At 36.8% G+C, this 21382-nt stretch overlaps 1 protein-coding gene across 1 annotated transcript; it reads right to left on the bottom strand.

The window, feature by feature from the left end:
- Positions 1-1254: 1254 nt before the first annotated feature.
- On the bottom strand, positions 1255-3228 carry LOC113293447. The gene is made up of 6 exons (XM_026542081.1): positions 3045-3228; positions 2591-2859; positions 2313-2470; positions 2082-2201; positions 1591-1801; positions 1255-1320 (listed from the first exon to the last, which is right to left on the bottom strand). Exons 2-5 carry the CDS (start codon positions 2682-2684, stop codon positions 1766-1768), a joined length of 408 nt encoding a protein of 135 aa, XP_026397866.1. The 5' UTR covers positions 2685-2859; positions 3045-3228; the 3' UTR covers positions 1255-1320; positions 1591-1765.
- Positions 3229-21382: the final 18154 nt, after the last annotated feature.

Raw genomic sequence — 21382 nt, forward strand, 5'->3', positions numbered from 1 at the left:
ATTTTATTATATACCAAATCATTATATTATAACTAGTGAAACCGCACGCGCGATGCGCCTGCCCTGCAAATCTAATGCTTTAGCAATTCGAAGCTGCCGAAAAAGAAAAGAGAGAATTGTAAAGACGGTACAAAATCCGACATAAAGACTACCATATCAAATCAGTGTCTGGTTAGCATCAAATCGATTAATTTTATGAAAGTAGTTCAAAAAGATACTTATGCTGGATAATACAGAAATACTGAACAGTCTACAACATCTAATTTTAAGAAGTTCAAGCATTCCTCTCAACATCAAGACTCAAAAAGTTTCTTCTCATAATATTCTTTGAATGTGCTCTCTCTAGTGGCTCCCAATAGTCAGCATTACTGTGATCTGATAGAGGATCAAGACTAAACCGTACAGTCACTGAATGCTGTATAGGAAGGATCAGAAGAACAAAGCAACATTTGCGAATGAAAGAGGGTGATTGCATGACAGTAATCTGACATTTTTAATGGCCCTTCAATAAGAAAAATCCTAGTTGGAATGACAAACTCAAGCATGACAGTAGAAGTAGATAGATGATGTTTATGTTCAATCTGGCATGTAAAAAGTAAAACCTTAAACCCTGTACATTACTGTTAAGAGGAAACAATACTTGATAGCTGCCATTTAAAAAATTGTTGGTGGAAACTTACTTACCAGAAACAAAATCAATTCAAACATCAATCCTCAGGGAAAATTCCTGGATAAAATAAAATTACTCAATCTAAAGAACCAAGAATCAAAATTACTCATGAGGCAGATGTAGGAGAAGCACTCCCTGCGCCACCATTATTTGCATCCAACATGCACTCAAATGTATGGATACTTGCAAAATACTATACACCTCAGCGAGAAGGCTATAATATTTCATATCATCAAATGCAACAAACACAAAAGAAAAGGCGAACAAATACCCTTATCATCTGTTTTTGCAATTTTCGAAACTAATCTGCAAACTTCCATAAGTTCTCGCGACACAGAATACCATATAATTTATATTTCTATCATCTTCAAACCCGGTATTAGAAGACAAAGAATATGTACGGAGACTGATCAATATAGGCGGGGGGCGTACCTACATATGGCTATTCAACCGCAATGGATCATAATTGAACGTCAGACATGCATTCCTGACAAACTCATGCATTCCTAAACACAACACTGAGCCTCATCTACAGTGTTGTGTTTCTAAGATTTGCAGGCTGACATTAAGAATGTCTTGTAACCCTCATGTGAACTCCTTGAGCCTGTGTAAATTCCATTACCATCCAGTCTTGGTTCAATACATTATACCTGCCAAGCAAAATTGCACATTATACCATCCAGTATTAGGCATTTCAACAAACAATTAGTAGTAAGAAAAAATATTAATCACTTAACCACAAACTAAAAAAAAAGGGGATTTGATTTTCTAAGTTCCAATTGAAATTCAAGTCATACCAGAATATACTCTTCACTCATATCCAAAACCATATAAAATCCGAAACTCATACCCAAATTTTATAGTGAATGGAAACGATTAACGGAATTAACAATTTCATAAGTACGAAGAATCAAAAATACCTTGTAACCTTAATCCAATTCCTGCCTCAACTCGATTTGAAGTGATTTCTCCTTAAAAATATAACATCAACACAACATCAGAATAGGTAAATTAATTATATCATAATTTCCCCTTTTGATGTTGAGTTGTTGTCTCTTTCGACTCTCCTTGTAGGATTGCAATCTGGTGCTTCTTTCATGGCGGAGGTGTTGCAGAAATCATGAGAAGGTGCTGTGGTGTTTTGACGAAAAGAGTTTGAGATGGAGAGAAAAGGAAAGAGCTTTGTTTTACATAGTGAAATCAAGTTACGGTATCACCCTTTGTTGCTCAGTTTTGATCGAGAAGTAAGTGAGGGCAGTCTAGTAAAAAAGGGGGGCAACGTTTGAAAAGTCCCCCTTTTCTTTATTATAATAAGATATGCAAGGTGTAGTCTTAACACCACATGTTAAAATCAAACTCAGTAAGGGTGTGTTTGCAGATGCTAGATGCATATGCAATATAAGAGACATACCCTTTCTGAGAAATCTCCTCCACAAAAATCTATATTTAATTCCTTGGTGGTCTCCGTGTTAGTTGTTATTTGTGTTGCCATTTGTTTCCCAGTTCCATGAACGACACGAATAGGTCCAACCTAAATTTTAAATGCATTAATATTTAGTAAAACAAAGAGAGCACTTAACACTTAATGTTTACTTTTACAGTATAGTTTAAATTTGAGTTAGTATAGTTAAAGTTGACTTACCAAGAAATCTATGCGACCATTCTGGATTCGAATTATGTTTACTGTAGTCTGAGAAAAAGTGGAACTTAGAGTTGAAAATATAGATTCAACAGTTGGATTTGTCTCCCTATAAACTTGAGTTGTGGGCTTCAAAACTGGGACCTGATCACTCTCCGTCGCTACAGATTCATGATGTCAAATCCAAAACCAAGGAAATGTCAAAACTAAAACAATTGAAGGCAAAAAAATTAAAACTATTTAGGAATTCAACGTCCTGTGATTATGAAAACAGATCTTACGTATCACATTTTGTGTATGTGCTCGTTCTTGATTCTGTTCGAATAGTGCAGGGGTTCTCTGAAGTGTTATAGGAGGTGGCAGACCACCCTCCATGGCTGGAAAAAGTTGATTTTCAGTACATTTTCCATTTACAGAGTAGTATTGTAGTATTAAAAAAAACAGTACATGGTGATAAACCACTTCCACATTTCAGGTTCTGTTTGAAAGTGCTGCGTGAGTTGTGGACTTCTATGAAGGTTCAAGTCACCAGCGTGAGTGCCCGCCATTGCTGCAACAGATGGAAAACAAAAAATTAGAAAGAACAAAGGACATTTAGAAAATTAGAAAAAAATTAAAATCCACTTCAAGAGGACGTTTCTTGCTAGTTTCACTGTCTGTGACAATATATTCCAGTTTCGAAGATTGATACCATTAATCAGTCTCCTACATGTTACAGTTTTAATAAAACAGTACCTTTCTCAGTTTGGGAAGTAGATATTGAAGCACCGGCAGGACCTGTTTCTTGGTTCACATCAGAACTTCTCCTTGTTCTATCTGCAGTACGCCGCATTTGTAACTGAAGACTTCGTTGTTGCAGTTCAACCTCATAACATCTCGTCTTGTTTGTTTCAATGTCTGAATAACATAAGTCGATACTTTTGAGCTTCCATATACATCAAAGATGTAACCAAGCTAAATTGTAACTCTATCATAGTAAGATAATAATTCAGGCAGAAATTCTATGTATCATTACTATCATGCCACTTGTTTTGTTCTAGTCCCCTCGTAATGGTTTTAGCTTAGGAAACTCGTAATGTTTTGTTCTAGTCCCCTCGTCGTTGTCGTTGAATCACCATGAAGTTCTTGAGCTCAACTACACTTTTCCTATCCTAGTATGAGACTTAGTTAATAGGCTAGAAATCAAGACTTTATAGTTTCGATCACTAACATTGACAAACATGCTTGATATAGCAACGCATGCGAGGTTGACCGAGCTATGCTCTAACAATCTCCCCCTTTGTCAATTTTAGTGACAAAACTATTAATACATATGGAATACAAAAAAGATAAACTTTAGTGGCTCTTATTCCATAGTCCAATCTTCAACGTTCCTTGAAATCTTAGTCCTTCCAAGTACTCCAATGATCCCAAAGGTTGTAAGTTTAGTATCACTGTCGTTGAAGATCCGTAGCTATAAAAATGAGAGAAATCGAGATTCTCGATCATTATTATACAGTGTCATAGTATTATTATGAACATAAAAGTCCAATTGCATCACGACTTTAACGATAATACTATGGTGATATGTATCACTCCCCCTTAGTCAATACTCCATCTCGTTCATGGAAACCACTCCCCCTTACACAATGATCCGAAAACCATATGCATTTGTAGTATGGCCTACAATATTTCTCCCCCTTTTTGTCAATAAAATTGGCAAAGGTACAAGAACGGGTTCATAATGAAATTTCCACAAGAGACATTTCATGACCAAAAGAAAGACAACATATCATCTTAATTTAGATGCAATCTTATAGCCTAAGCTAACAACATTCATCAAGGAGTTTTAAGACGCCAGATAACCCCTTTAAAATTCCACAGCCGCACTCCCCGCAAGATATTACCATTAAGCAGAAGTTTAAAAGAAATCTCCCCCATTTGATGTCATTCCCAAAGGAACAACAAGAGCGACCTTAATTTCGAAATAAAATAAGGATTTTTATTTGGACACCAAAAACCATGTGAATGATTTCTTAGATCCAAAACTCAATCAAAATACTCACAAGTAAACCCATGAATATTCTAATTGGAATACGCAATTAAATCTAAACCACAAAAGTGATCAATTTAATTGAAAGTGCTCAACATAAGTAAACTCACGGAGCAACAGGCTACGACTAAGTTAATCATATGGAGGTGACTAACTTAACCGTTCAAGTACTCAACATAAGGAAAACCTTACGGAATACGTGACTACATTAACCAATAGAACATGATAGTGTAGCCGTTCATATACTCAACACAAGAGCTTGTGGAATATATGAAAACTCAACTAGATTAATTACAAGAGAACATATAATTAATCTAATCGGAATGCAAACAACCAAACTAATCACCGAAGTAATCAATTTAATTATTTTGGGCTCAACATAAAAGAGATTACGGAACCCCGACTAAGATTATCATGGACCATGACCATCTTAACCGTACATGTACTCAACATAAGAAGGAAAACTTATGGAGTACAAACTAAATAACCAAGGATGATTGATTTAGATCATAATGCTCAACATATAACATCTTACAGAACAACCAACAAAGCCAAGGTTAATCGACTTAGTTGTAAGGTGCTCAACGTAAGACACACAATGGAGCCTTCACGGTAAAACATAGCAAGATGGATCAATGAAGATCAATACCGTGGATAACACACAAGGATCTATTTTATCTTTGCATCATTATATGCATAACAACATAATAGACTTTATCCTTGTCACACAAAAGGTTTAATCCTATTTTCCATCAAATACATGATTGCATAGGCATAACTTTTGTATATGTCAAAAGTTCATTGGTCCTTTCATCAATACGAATACCAATTCATGAACGACTTTAATTTTGACCTCAATATGGGACCTTAAAGTTCACGGACGCAAACAATACTTATCCCATAAACAAATTGCAATATAACGAACCAAGAAAATACTGCAATAATCATCATCCTCCAAATATTTTTAGAATTTAAACCCAATAAACCTAAAAAATAAACACAAGAAGATGAAAACAAAAATAGCTACGTGTAGTCACAATCATCACTATTCTAAACTCTAGTAATCCTTCTCAAAAATAAGAATAAATTCTCATAAGAAGTTTCCTAGGCATCAAGACAAACTAGTAATGCACATACAAGATGATTTGTCCTTAGAGGGTAGAATCAATCTTTTTCGCCCGGATTTATGCTAAGAATAGCTACCAAAGGCGTATAAAAATATTTTCGTAACAAATAAGAACATACAAAGTTAATAACGACCATGCACCATAGTTCACAAAGGATGATTGTGAACATTCAAGAATTCCATAGCATTGCGTACTACTTTCCATTCTTGAAATTCCTTCTTTGTGATTCCCCAACAACATTCTTGTAAAAGCTATGAATTATCTTAGAAGAGTAGTACTCCAAGAATCCAAGTGCCTAAGTTCAAGAGAAGTGGAACAAGTGCAACGACACGGAGCAAAATACTCTAAAACAATAGAGAGGACAAATACCAATCTTAACTCATTCAAATTCAAGGTTTCTCATCTCTATTTTGAAGAGAATTCAAAAATAAAGAGAATGCAAAAAGAATGAGGTCACTCCGAGTTCGGACGAAGAAATTACGGCCAAAACAAGCTTACCGAATATCGACGTCTACATGCAAGTATGCATGCGGATTTGCAAACGAATTTTCATGACTTTGAGCAGTTTGCATACTGGGTTTGCGAAATTAAACCCCTGGATTTTGATTTTAAAAGATGTTATGCATACTTGGTATGTCTACCATGAAGTCCAAACCTCCCGGACTATTATTTTCAAACCTACACATATAAGAACCTTAAACACAGATCAAGTTAGGTAGAAATGAACGATAAGCAAGGTACATGGATCATCATAGGTACTCTAAGCAAGTAAAAACACAAATATTGCTCAAGTTTATGGACATACCTTTAGAATAATCCAATTGAACTCTACATCCTTACCGAACATAATCTGTGTGCCTCAAATTCTTGTGCTTCCTTCACCGTATACATAGTAGGGCATTTCTAGGTGAGAATGCACTTTCAACACAAACAAGTTGTGTTGAGGTGAACAATGTCTTTCTCACCATGACACCAAGAAAGAGTTTCTTTCCAACAACTCTTCAATTTTGTAGTGTTGAGAAACACCCAAGGAACTGTTTTTATAAGTATATCAAAGAATTTCAAGAGAACCCAAAAATAATTGTGTTTCTGATTTCTTGTTTTCCAACTTATAAAAAACAGTTTATGCAGATAGTTTTTCGTATTGCAAAGGGAAACTCTTTTGATGAAAAGAGACGTCCTAGATTCTTCATAAAAGAAGACAATACTACTATCTTGATAGGAAGTATCAGGAATTGAGCAATGAATCAATTCATGCTTTGAGGTGATACACTCAGATGACTGAGATTTAAAATCCTTTTGTAATTCGTTTAGTTTATCACAACTAATTGGGTTACGCAGAGGAGGAGCATTGCTCTCACTGATTAGTAAATCAATATCAACCTCCACATGAATATTATTCATCATATCTTGATTTAGCCTGTCAAGAGATTCTTGCTCTTTCTGGAGGTATAACTCAACATCAAGAGATAAGCTCCCAAGCTTCTTTTCAAGCCCTGAAAACACTTCAAGGGATTTTAAACCTGGTGGAGGTTTAGATAGAATTTCTTCTACAGATTTTATTAAATCAGTCATGGAAGAGAATTCTGAAATCCCAGGATCTGGTGGTGCATTTACTGAGATAGTACTACAGTACGTAGAGTCATATCGCTACAAACACAGACTTGTAAGGTTTTAAACGTGTTTGCCTGCTCTTATACCAATTGAAAAAGCGGGGGTCTAACAACACCACCCAATAATTCGTTTAGAAATCTGTATGGACAAACTCCAATATACTTTTTATGAGAAGCAACTAGACAGTCAGACTCAATCAATAAAAAGATATATCAAAGAGTTTATATCTCAATCTCTCGATTTGATCTTTACTCAAGCAAATATAAATCTGTGAGTCTTTATCAAAGAGAGATAACTTGGACGGTACCAAAGACCAATGTCCAAGGATCAATCAACTACAATCAACAACCAAAGATTGGATTAGAGAAGTTGATGATCTTAACGCACAACCTGTATTATTTCTATTATATAAAATATAATGCGGAAAAGAAATAACACAGACACCGGAAATTTTGTTAACGAGGAAACCGCAAATGCAGAAAAAACCCGGGACCTAGTCCAGATTGAAAACACACTGTATTAAGTCGCTACAGACACTAGCCTATTCCAAACTAACTTCGGACTGATCTATAGTTGAACCCCTACTAATATCCCACTGATACAAGGTACAGTTGTACTCCTACGCCTCTAATCGCAGCAGGACACTGAGTACTTGATTCCCTTAGATGATCTCACCCACAACTAAGAGTTGCTGCAACCCAAAAATGACAGACTTGATAATAAACGAATCTGTCTCACACAGAAAAGTCTATCAAAAGGATAAATATGTCTCCCACAGATAAACCCTAGGATTTGTTCCGTCTTTAGATATAAAATCAAGGTAACATGAACCAATTGATAATCCGGTCTTATATTCCCGAATAACAGCCTAGATTAATCAATCACCTATCTACAATCCTTCCTGACTACACAAGAAGATTGTCAAGCAATCACAAACAGTGAGACGAAGATGTTTGTGACTTCTTTATCTTTCCTATCGGAGAACTCTCACGATCTCAAACCAATCAATCGATTGTACTCGTATGATAGAAGATGCAAGATCAAATCACACAACTACGATAAAAGTAGTATCGGTCTGGCTTCACAATCCCAATGAAGTCTTTAAGTCGATAACCCGAGTTTAGAGAAGAAACTCAAGAGTTAATGGAGATCGACTCAAGCGAGCGCACTAGTATCACACAGACGTGTGGGGATTAAGTTTTGCTCTAGCTAGCTAGATGTCTCCTGTATATAGCCTTTCAAATCAGGGTTTTTCCTTAGGTACAAAGCAAACTCTATCCACCGTTAGATGAAAACCTGATTTAGATTCAAGCCAATATCTCTCAACCGTTAGATCGAAAGACATAGCTTGTCACACATACTTGGGTACACGTTTACTGGGTTTGAGAAAACCATGCCCAAACGAGTACAGGTATGTTGGTTCAACATGATAACCCAAAAGGTCAACCATATGAGCATCTCATATTAATCATGTTCTTCTTAACCATAACTAGTTCAATTGACTCAAATGAACTAGTTAAGAGTTATTCAATGCTATGAGATCTTATGTAACTACACAACACACAATTGAAGCAAAGATGATTTGATTCGATTAGAATCGGCTCATGAACATTATAGCCACGGTTTGCATAAAGCATTCCTTAATAATTAATGTTTCATGTTCAGAGCACATCTTTAGATCATAACCTCTTAAGTTCACAAACAAGTTCGCGGACTTAAGTTAATCGGTTGAGTTTTCCAAACTCAGTAGAAATTCTCGGGTCGAGAACTTCCGCCAGTTCGCGGACTGAGTTAGCGGACTTAGCACACAAATGAGTTTTGGAAATCCCAGCAGAAATTCTCGGTCGAGAACTGATTAATTTTTTTTTTGATTGTCATTGTAATTGTAGTAAATAGGGATTCGAACTCTAAGACTTGTTAAGATTAATTTTAAAGGAATACAATAGAGAGTTACTGGGTCTAGGATTCGGCCAAACTCATATCAAGAGGTTCAATTATTCATTCTCAAACAATTATCGCTCAATAAATAAAACAATATTGACTCTTATTTTTGCCAAGGTAGATTCTCCAAACATTAGTTATAAATCATAAGCATGGGACATCAAACATCTAAGCAAGCATGACCCATCTAATAAAATGATAACTAATTTTTTCAAATCATATTTCAATTAAAATTAATGCAAAAGTCTTATAAAGAATTAAATAATTTTACCCATGTATGAAATTCGTCTTCCTCCGTCGACCCAGTGTTGGGGTTTAGCTTCTCATGATAAATACAAACTCAAAAATATAATTTATAGCTCAAATGGTGTTTTTATTAAAGAGAACTAATAATACAATGAATCCGCAACGCTGTGTCAGCGTTACAGAAATCACTGTTACAATACATGTTTCAAATACAAATTAAGCGTGCCAGAGAAACTGTTACAAGTACTGTCAATAAACGACAGTTTCTTGTGACAGTCCGTAGGCGTCAAAGCTCTTCTTCTTCTTCTCTCTGCAGCAGCAGAGAAGTTCCTATGCAACTCTCTATTTTCTTCCCCAGACTCTCGATACCCCATCTATGGACCTAGAGCCATCTATTTATACTCATAAGCCTCATTTAATCATGCCATATCTCCCAAATAATCTTCATTCATCATCATTATTCTATTCGGCCAAAATTTCCATTTTTATCTTCACCACGCGTTAAACTTCTTCCAGCATGCTCCAATTCGTCATGTACACGACTCATATGTAGTTATACCCACTTCTATCTCACGCCATGCACATGAGAACACGTCCAATCCCGTGAAACACTTCTCCCGTTGATGTGCTTCCCTGTTTTTTTTCTTGCGAGTTATCTAGCCAAATTTAACCGAAACAATCAACCATACCACGTCTGTTATGCTCAATCAAGTCTTCCCATAAAATTTTAACCATTGAATCACACTATAACCCCTCCAAATCACGAACTGAAAATCTGTTTTCTAAAAATATATTTTCCCGCAAAAAACCAGAATTCAAAAGATGAAGATGGGTGCCCCTTATCCGGTCCTGGGGTGCGGTTAGCATCTTCCTAGAAATGGTGTGCCCCTTAGTAGTTAGGTCACCCCTTATCCAAAGTGAGGGTCCGTATAGCAAATGTCCTCCGGGGGTGCTCCGAGCAATTTTTCGAGCCGAATTTTCCAACAATATTTATTTCCTAAAAATACATAAAAACACAATATTAGTACAAAAATCGAGTTCCAACAAAACAGACATTGAGGACAATTTAGACACAAAAATGTGTCTATCAAGAACTTCCGTCAGTTCGCGGGCTTGGCAAGTCAATTCCACAATCCTACCGATTTCTCTTGATCAACAAAGTTCGAAAACTTCGGTTCAAGGAATACATGGTTATATAATCTAAACTCTCATTTCAATCATTGAAACATTCTCAGAGGGCGATATTCAGTCGTGAAGAACAACAGACCTTTATCGTCTGGGCAATTTCCAAAGTGATTGAAACTTTCATGACTTTCGTCACTAGGTGAAGATAAAACTGATCAAAGCGAAACGCTTTACCAACACATGATTTCGAGTAAAAGATAAGCAATGAATACTCAGCTCGAAATATCAAGTGTATATGATCTAGTCTATATAGCATACGACTTTTGTCTCATAAGAAGTAGGAGAAGAATAAATAGACTTTCGAGTGATAGATAAGTTCAAGTCTTCACATACCTTTTTGTTGATGAAGTTCCACGGTTCCTTGGTGTAGATCTTCGTCGTTGTCGTTGAATCACCATGAAGTCTTTGAGCTCAACTACACTTTTCCTATCCTATTCCGAGACTTATCTAATATGCTAGAAATCAAGACTTTATATTTTTGATCACTAACATTGACAAACATGCTTGATATAGAAACGCATGCGAGGTTGACCGAGCTATGATCTAACACATGTATTCTTTAATCCGAAGTTTTCAAACTTTGTTGATTGAGAGAAAACGAAGGAATTGGCCTTGCCAAGTCCGCGAACTGACGAAAGTTCTTGTACCGAGAATTTCTGCTGGGATTTTCCAAAAACTCGTTTGCGTATAAGTCCGCGAACTCAGTCCGCAAACTGGCGAAAGTCTCGTTGCCAAGATTTTCTGCTGAGTTTGAAAAACTCCGTCAGTTGTCTTAAGTCCGCGAACTTGTTTGCGAGCTGAAGTGGTTATGATCTAAATATGTGCTCTGAACATGAAACTTAAATTACTAAGGAATGCTTTATGCAAACCGTGGATATAAAGTTCATGAGATGATTCAATCAAATCGAATCATCTTTGTTTCAATTGTGTCTTGTGTAGTTACATAAGATCTCATAGAAATTGAACAACACTTTAACTAGTTCATTTGAGTCAATTGAACTAGTTATGGTGAAGAAGAAAAAGGTTAATATAAAATGCTCATATGGTTAACCTTTTGGGTTACTATGTTGAACCAACATACACGTACACGTTTGGGCATGGTTTTCACAAACCCAGTAAACGTCTACCCAAGTGTGTATGACAAGCTAAGTTTTCGATCTAATGGTTGATAAATATTAGCTTGAATCTAAATCAGGTTTTCATCTAACGATGAATATGGATTGCTTTGTACCTAAGGCAAAACCCTGATTTTAAAGGCTATATATAAGAGACATCTAGCTAGCTAGAGCAAAACTTAATCCCCACACGTCCGTGTGATACTAGTGCGCTCACTAGAGTCGATCTCCATTAACTCTTGAGATTCTTCTCTAAACTCGGGTTAACGACTTAAAGACTTCATTGGGATTGTGAAGCCAGACCGATACTACTTTTATCGTAGTTGTTTGATCCGATCTTGCATCTTCTATCGTACGAGTACAATCGATTGATTGGCTTGAGATCGTGAGAGTTCTCCGATAGGCAAGATAAAAAAGTCACAAACATCTTCGTCTCACTGTTTGTGATTCCTCGACAAACCGCATGTGTAGTCAGGAAGGATTGTAGAGAGGTGATTGATTAATCTAGTCTGTTCTTCGGGAATATAAGACCGGATTATCAATTGGTTCTTGTTCACCTTGATTTTATAACTTAAGACAGAACTAAACCTAGGGTTTATCTGTAGGAGACTGATTTATCCTTTGATAGACTTTTCTGTGTGAGACAGATTTTTTTATTATCAAGTTTGCGATTTTGGGTTGCAGCAACTCTTGCTTGTGGATGAGATCAGCTAAGAGAATCAAGTGCGTAGTATCCTGCTGGGATCAGAGGCGTAGGAGTACAACCGTACCTTGGATCGGTGGGAGACTGATTGGGGTTCAACTATAGTCCAGTCCGAAGTTAGCTTGGAGCGTCCTAGTGTCTGTAGTGACTTAATACAGTGTGTATTCAATCTGGACTAGGTCCCGGGGTTTTTCTTCATTTGTGGTTTCCTCGTTAACAAAATTTCTGGTGTCTGTGTTATTTCTTTTCCGCATTATATTTTTATGTAATTGAAATAATACAGGTTGTGCATTCGTGATCATCAATTGGAAATCCAACCTTTGGTTGTTGATTGATATTGATTGATCCTTGGACATTGGTCTTTGGTACCGTCCAAGTTATTCCTTATATTTGATAAAGACTCCTTATTGATTTTAGTTTGAGTAGAAATCAAATCAAGAGAGAGATATTAACTCCTTGAGATACTTTTATCTAGATTGAGTCTGACTGTCTAGTTGATTCTCTAGCAAAATATTTCGGAGTTAGTTCATACAGATAGCTAGTAGAATTATTGGGTGGTGTTGTTAGACCCCCGCTTTTTCAATAGGTATCAGAGCAGGCAAACACGTTAAAGACCTCAAAAGTCTGTGTTTGTGGCGATCTGACTATATAGACCGTAAAGTCTCAATTGACGCTTCACCAGGTGTAAAAAATAACCGCAAGAAAAGGTCTGACAAACTGATGTATCTTCAAAAAGGGTTGGATGAACAAATTCGGATCAACCATGATCTTGTTGCAAAAATTGAAGTTCTTAAGGATTTGATATCTGGAAATACTCCCTTTGAGAATTTGAAAAATCTCAGTTGTTTCTCTCTCAAGAAATGTCATAAGTCAGATAGTAATCAACGATAGGATGTTGAGAAAACTGATGTGACAAGAAACCAATCAGACAATCTTCAAAGCATAGGCTCATGTTGTGATCCATCCGATCATATACAACAGGCATGTATGTCTTTTCAAAAGAGTTTTTACGTTGCAAGTAATCTTTATAAGAAAACTAAACAACTGTATGATTCTCTAAAAGCTCATACAACACTACCAGGAAACTCTAAATCAAGAAATACTAGTAGTATGGGTGCCTTTGCTTTAAGATCTACATCTCCCTTTCAATGGTTTCTTGATAGTGGATGTAGTCGACACATGACAAGAGATCTTACGTGGTTTTTCTCGTCTGTTGACTATGAAGGAGGCCCTGTAACGTTCGGATATGGAAGTTGTTGCTACATCAGCAAAAAGGGAACGATCAAGCTACCCGGTGTTCCAGAAATCCATGATGTGGTATACATTAAAGGTATGACTATTAATCTTCTTTCTATTAGTCAAATTTGCGACAAGGGCCATCGAGTTATCTTCAATGCGAATGGATGTGACATTGTTGACAAATTTGGGAAAATGATTTTCCAAGGAACTCGTGGTAAAAACAACTGTTATCTTCTTGATACTTAGTTTAGCAACCGCCAATTTGACTAAGATGGAATCTACACATCTTTGGCATGAGCGTTTTGGTCACATCAATTATCGACTTCTAACTAAGATCATTAACAAAGAACTTGTTATAGGCATTCCCAAAATCAATACAAAGATTGAAGGTGTATGTGGTGCCTGTCAAAAGGGTAAGCAAACAAAAGTTCACCACAAATCATCTCGAGATATCCTCACTAAAGATCCACTTGATTTAATTCATATGGATCTCTTCGGACCAATTCAACAACCCACGGTTCTCGGTAAGAAGTATGCTTTAGTTATGGTAGATGATTACACCAGATTTACTTGGGGTGCATTCCTATCCCATAAGAATGAAACCCTTGGTGAATTCAAGATTATTGTTAAAAGAATCCAGAACGAACAAGGTCGCAAACTAAAGAAAATTAGAAGTGATCGTGGCACTGAATTCAAAGACACCAAGGTATTTGAGTTCTGTGACGAACTGGGGATCATTCAACAATACTCACCACTGATTACTCCTCAAGCTAATGGAGTTACTGAAACAAAGAATAGGAACATCCAGGAAATGGCCAGGGTAATGCTCCACAACAAAAACTTACCTTTAAGATTTTGGGGAGAAGATGTATTTACAACATGCTACTTGATCAACCGTGTGTATTTGCGGTCTAAAACCCTTAACACTCCTTATGAGTTATGGTATGGAAGGAAACCCAACCTACACTATCTCAGAGTGTTTGGAAGTAAGTGTTATATTCTGAAAGATCGAGAAGAGAGAGGGAAATTCGACACCAAAAGTGACGAATGTATCTTTCTTGGCTATGCGTCTGATAGTCGTGGTTTTCGAGTTTTTAATCTCAGAACACAAGTCATGATGGAATCTGCTAATATTATCATCGACGATATTAGTAATTTTCGTCAAGATAGTTCTCCTGCTGAGTTGCCTCCAACAGAGACAATTGAGAAAGTAAAAAAAATCCAGAATCGGTTGAAGTCATCCCAACTGTTACTGATCCTAACATTTCTAGTGACGAGGAGAAGAACATTGATCAAGCCAATTCTGATGAACAAGAACGTGTCCCTCCAAGATATCTATGGGTTCAAAGGAATCATGACCCCAACAATATTATTGGGGGAAGGGATTCTACAGCCAATACAAGGGGTCAACTTCAAAATATATGCAATTTTGGTTGTTATCTTTCGCAGGTGGAACCAAGGAATATTGATAAAGCTCTGAAAGATCCTTTTTGGGTCAATGCGATGCATGAAGAGTTAAATCAATTTGAAAGACAAGATGTCTGGGAACGTGTACCTTGTCCTCAAAATGTAAATTTTGTCGGTCCCAAATGGATATTCAAGAACAAGTCTGATGAATTTGGCACAATTGTCAGAAATATAGCTAGACTTGTCGCTCAAGGATATTCACAGATTGAAGGAATCGATTTTGACGAAACCTTTGCTCCTGTGGCACGTCTTGAGTCCATTCGACTTGTATTGGCCCATGCCTGCTTCCTCAAGGTTAAGTTGTTTCAGATGGACATAAAATCAGCGTTCCTGAATGGAATTCTAAAAGAGGAAGTCTTTGTCGCTCAACCTAAGGGATTCGAAAATCCTGATTTCCCAGATCATGTGCTGAAACTCAAGAAGGCATTATATGGATTGAAGCAAGCACCAAGAGCCTGGTTTGAGAAACTTACTACCTCTCTTATTAGAAAAGGATTTTCAAGAGGAGGAGATGATAAAACATTGTTTACCAAATGGAGCGGGAAAGATGTTGTAATTGCTCAAATCTATGTATATGATATCATCTATGGATCAACTTCTGAGAAATTCGCAAAAGACTTTCAAGTCTCTCTTGCTAAAGAATTTGAAATGAGCAATGTTGGTGAATTAAGATACTTCTTAGGATTACAGATTCAACAACATAAGGAGGGGATTTACTTATCCCAGGAAAAGTACACACGAAATCTTGTGTCAAGATTCGGTCTGGATAAGTCATCTCCTAAGCTGACTCCCATGCCTACTACTGGTAAATTACACAGGGATGAGAAAGGAGCAAAAGTGGATCAAAAATTATATCGATCCATTATAGGTAGCCTTTTGTATCTTACAACTACTAGACTTGATATTTCCTTCAGCGTTGGTTGTTGTGCCAGGTTTCAGGCGGATCCAAGAGAATCTCATCTTGCAGCTGCAAAAAGAATCATACGATATATAAATCACACTGTTGGGTATGGTCTCTCGTACACTTTTGATACTAATACTGACCTTTCTGCTTATTCTGATGCTGATTGGGAAGGATGTGTAGAAGACAGAAAAAGTACATCAGGGGGATTCTACTATGTGGGTCTCAATCTTGTAGCATAGCATAACAAGAAGCAAAACTCTCAATCCCTTTCTACATGTGAAGCAGAATACATTGTTGCCGGATCATGTTGTACTCAACTCCTATGGATGAAACAAATGCTTGCTGATTATGGAGTTGATACTGGAATAATGAAGATCTTTTGTGATAACTCCATTGCGATTCGAATTACTGAGGATCCTGTTGAGCACTCAAGAACAAAGCACATTGACATAAGATACCATTTTATTCGTGATATCTATGAAAATGGTATCATTGATATGGAATTTGTGCCTTCCGAACAACAATTGGATGATATTCTCACCAAACCATTAGACACTGCAACTTTTCAACTCTTGCAGCAGTCTATTGGTGTTGTTTTGGTTCATTAAATCGTTTCGATGACTCTTTCCCCTATGCTTATTCTTATCTTTTGTGCAATTAAGCCTGAAACTCCAGTAGGTAGGTTCCAACTTCAGTTTTTGTAAGATTGTTGCCAATTTTTTTAGTATCTCTTTTGTGCTTCAAAATCCTTATTTTCTTTCGAAATTAAGGTCGCTCTTGTTATTCTTTCGGGAATGACATCAAATGGGGGAGAGTTCTTTTGAACTTGTGCTTAATGGTAATATCTTGCAGGGTGTGCGGCTGTGGAATTTTATAGGGGTTATCTTGTATCTTAAAAATCCTTGATAAATGCATTTAGCTTCGGCTTTATTATCGCATCTAAATTAAGTTGGTATGTATTTTTCTTTTGGTCTATTAAACGTCTCTTGTGGAAATTTCATTATGATCCCGTTCTTGTACCTTTGCCAATTTTATTGAAAAAAAGGGGGAGAAATAATGTAGTCCGCACTACAAATACATATGGTTTTCGGATCATTGTGTAAGGGGGAGTGGTTTCCATAATCGAGATGGAGTATTGACTAAAGGGGAGTGATACATATCACCGTAGTATTATTGTTAAAGTCGTGATGCAATTGGACTTTGATATTACATAATAATACTATGTCACTGTATAATGATGATCGAGAATCTCGATTTCTCTCATTGTTATAGCTACGGATCTTCAACAACGGTGATGCTAAACTTACAACCTTTGAGATCATTGGATTACTTGGAAGGACGAAGATTTCAGGGAACGTTGAAGATTAGACTATGGAATAGGAGCCACTAAAGTTTATCTTTTTTGTATTCCATATGTATTAATAGTTTTGTCACTAAAATTGAAAAATGAGGAGATTGTTAGAGCATAGATTGGTCAACCTTGCATGCGTTGCTATATCAAGCATGTTTGTCAATGTTAGTGATTAAAACTATGAGTCTTGATTTCTATCCTACATAGCTAAGTCTCGGACTAGGATAGAAAAGTGTAGTTGATCTCAAAGACTTCATGGAGATTCATCATACAACGACGAAGTTCTACTCAAGGAACCGTGGAACTTCATCAACAAAAAGGTATGTGGAGACTTGAACTTATCTATCACTCAAAAATCTATCTCTTCTATCTCCTACTTCTTATGAGACAAAAGTCGTATGCTATATAGACTGGATCATACACATTTGATATTTCGAGCCGAGTATATCTCGCCTATCTATATCTCGAAATCATGTGTTAGTAAAGCGTTTCGATTTAATCAAGTTTATCTTCACCTAGTGACGAAAGTCATGAAAAGTTTCAATTACTTTGAGAATTGCTCTGACGTGAATCGGTCTGTGAATAACGACTACATAGCGTCCTCTGAGAATGTCTCAATGATTGGAATGAGAGTTTAGATTATTTAACCATGTATTCCTTAATCCGAAGTTTTCAAACTTTGTTGATTGAGAGAAATTAGGAATTGGCCTTGCCAAGTCCGTGAACCCAGTCCGCGAACTGACGGAAGTTCTTGTACCGAGAATTTATGTCGGGATTTTCCAAAAACTCGTTTGCGTGTAAGTCCGCGAATCTAGTCCGCCAACTGGCTAAAGTCTCTTTGCCGAGATTTTCTGCTAAGTTTGAAAAACTTTGTCGGTTGTCTTAAGTCCGCGAACTTGTTTGTGAGCTTAAGTGGTTATGATCTAAAGATGTGCTCTGAACATGAAACTTAAATTACTAAGGAATGCTTTATGCAAACCGTGGCTATAAAGTTCATGAGTTGATTAAATCGAATCGAATCATCTTTGTTTCAATTGTGTCTTGTGTAGTTACATAAGATCTCATAGTAATTGAACAACTCTTTAACTAGTTCATTTGAGTCAATTGAACTAGTTATGGTGAAGAAGAACAAGGTTAATATGAAATGCTCATATGGTTAACCTTTTGGGTTACTATGTCGAACCAACATACACGTACACGTTTGGGCATGGTTTTTACAAACCCAGTGAACGTCTACCCAAGTGTGTGTGACAAGCTAAGATTTAGATCTAACGGTTGAGAAATATTATCTTGAATCTAAATCAGGTTTTCATCTAACGGTGAATATGGATTGTTTTGTAAGTAAGGAAAAACCCTGATTTGAAGGCTATATAAAGGAGACATCTAGCATTGTGCAAAACTAATCCCCATACGTCTGTGTGATACTAGTGCGCTCGCTAGAGTCGATTCTCCTTTAACCTTTGGTTTTCTTCTCTAAAACCAGGTTAACGACTTAAAGACTTCATTGGGATTGTGAATCCAGACCGATAATACTTTTATCGTAGTTGTGTGATCTGATCTTGCATCTTCCATCGTACGAGTACAATCGATTGATTGGCTTGAGATCATGAGAGTTCTCCGATAGGCAAGATAAAGAAGTCACAAAAATATTCGTCTTACTGTTTGTAATTCCTCGACAAACCGCCTGTGTAGTCAGGAAGGATTGTAGAGAGGTGATTGATTAATCTAGTCTGTTCTTCGGGAATATAAGACCGGATTATCAATTGGTTCCTGTTCACCTTGATTTTATATCTTAAGACGAAACAAAACCTAGGGTTTATCTGTGGCAGACAAATTTATCCTTTGATAGACTTTTCTGTGTGAGACAAATTTGTTTATTATCAAGTCTGCGATTTTGGGTTGCAGCAACTCTTGTTTGTGGGTGAGATCAGCTAAGGGAATCAAGTGCGTAGTATCCTGCTGGGATCAGAGGCGTAGGAGTACAATTGTACCTCGGATCGGTGGGAGACTGATTGAGGTTCAACTATAGTCCAATCCGAAGTTAGCTTGGAGTAGGCTAGTGTTTGTAGTGGCTTAATAGAGTGTGTATTCAATCTGGACTAGGTCCCCGGTTTTTCTGCATTTGTGGTTTCGTCGTTAACAAAATTTCTGGTGTCTGTGTTATTTCTTTTCCGCATTATATTTTTATATAATTGAAATAATACAAGTTGTGCGTTCGTGATCATCAATTGGAAATCCCACCTTTGGTTGTTGATTGATATTGATTGATCCTTGGACATTGGTCTTTGGTACCGTCCATGTATTCCTTGTGTTTGATTATGACTCGCTGATTTCTATTAGCTTGAGTAATATCAAAAACAAGAGAGAGATATTAACTTTTTGAGATACTTTTATTTAGATTGAGTCTGACTGTCTAGTTGATTCTCTAGCAAAGTATTTCGGAGTTAGTCCATACAGATTGCTAATCGAATTATTGGGTGGTGTTGTTAGACCCCTGCTTTTTCAGGTCTTAAACGTATTTGCCTGCTCTGATACCAATTGAAAAAGCGGGGGTACAACAACCACACCCAACAATTCGATTAGCAATATGTATGGAAAAACTCCAATATACTTTCTAGAAAATCAACTAGACAGTCAGACTCAATCTAGAGAAAAGTATATCAAAGATTTTATATCTCAATCTCTCGATTTGATCTTTACTCAAGCAAATAGAAATCTGCGAGTCTTTATTAAAAAGAGATAACTTGGATGGTACCAAGGACCAATGTCCAAGTGTCAATCAATTTAAATCAACAACCAAAAAGGTCTGATATTCTAATTGATTGAACAACGCACAACCTGTGATATTTCAATTATATAAACAAATATAATGCGGAATAGAAATAACACAGACACCAGAATTTTGTTAACGAGGAAACCGCAAATGCAGAAAAACCTCGGGACCTAGTCCAGATTGAACACACACTATATTAAGTCGCTACAGACACTAGCCTACTTCAAACTAACTTTGGTCTGGACTGTAGTTGAACCCCAATCAAGCTCACACTGATCCAAGGTACAATTATGCTCCTACACCTCTGATCCCAGCAGGATGCTACATACTTGATTCCCTTAGATGAACTGATAACCCACAACCAAGAGTTTCTACGACCCAAAGTCGAAGACTTTAATAAACAAATCTGTATCACACAGAAAAGTCTACGGTAATAGATAAATCCGTCTCCCACGAATATACCTACGAGTTTTTGTTCCGTCTTTTGATAAATCAAGGTAAACAAGAACCAATCAATAACCCGGACTTATATTCCCGAAGAACAGCCTTTTATTGTTGATCACCTCACAATAAGCTTAATCTACGCAGCGAAAAAAGATATTGCAAAATCACACAACTATGATAAAAGTAGTATCGGTCTGGCTTCACAATCCCAATGAAGTCTTTAAGTCGTTAACCTAGTTTAGAGAAGAAAATCCAAGTTTAAAGGAGAATCGACTCTAGCTTGCACAACTAGTATCACACGTAAGATGTGGGGATTAGGTTTCCCAGTTGCTAGAGTTCCCCTTATATAGTCTTTCAAATCAGGGTTTGCAATAAATGTTAGCTTGGTAACAAAGCATTCAATATTCACCGTTAGATGAAAACCTGATTAGATTCAAGCTAATATTTCTCAACCGTTGGATCGAAAACTTAGCTTGTTACACACAAATAAAATGTCCAATTTTGGGTTTATGAACCGTACCCAAACATTAACATTTGTTGGTTCAACAATAGTTAACCAATGGTTAACCATATGATCACTTTCATATCAACCATATTCTTCTTCACCATAACTATTCCAAATGACTCAAATGAACTAGTTAGAGAGTTGTTCAATTGCAAGGAAATCTTAAGTAACTACATAAGACACGATCGAAGCAAAAACGGTTTGATTCACTCGAATCGGTTCATGAACTTTATAGCCACAGTTTGCCAAAGCATTCCTTAGTTTATTTAAACATGAGTTCAAGAACAACCGGTGTTAGATATAACCACTCAAGTTTGCGGACTGGGTTCTCGGACTTAAGCTCATGGAAGGAGTACACAAACTCCAGCAGAAATTCTCGGGTTTGAGAACTTCGCCAGTTCGCGGACTTGGCTCACGCCAACTTCCA

This window comes from Papaver somniferum, chromosome 7 (assembly GCF_003573695.1).
Source record: "Papaver somniferum cultivar HN1 chromosome 7, ASM357369v1, whole genome shotgun sequence".
In the NCBI taxonomy this organism is placed as follows: domain Eukaryota; kingdom Viridiplantae; phylum Streptophyta; class Magnoliopsida; order Ranunculales; family Papaveraceae; genus Papaver; species Papaver somniferum.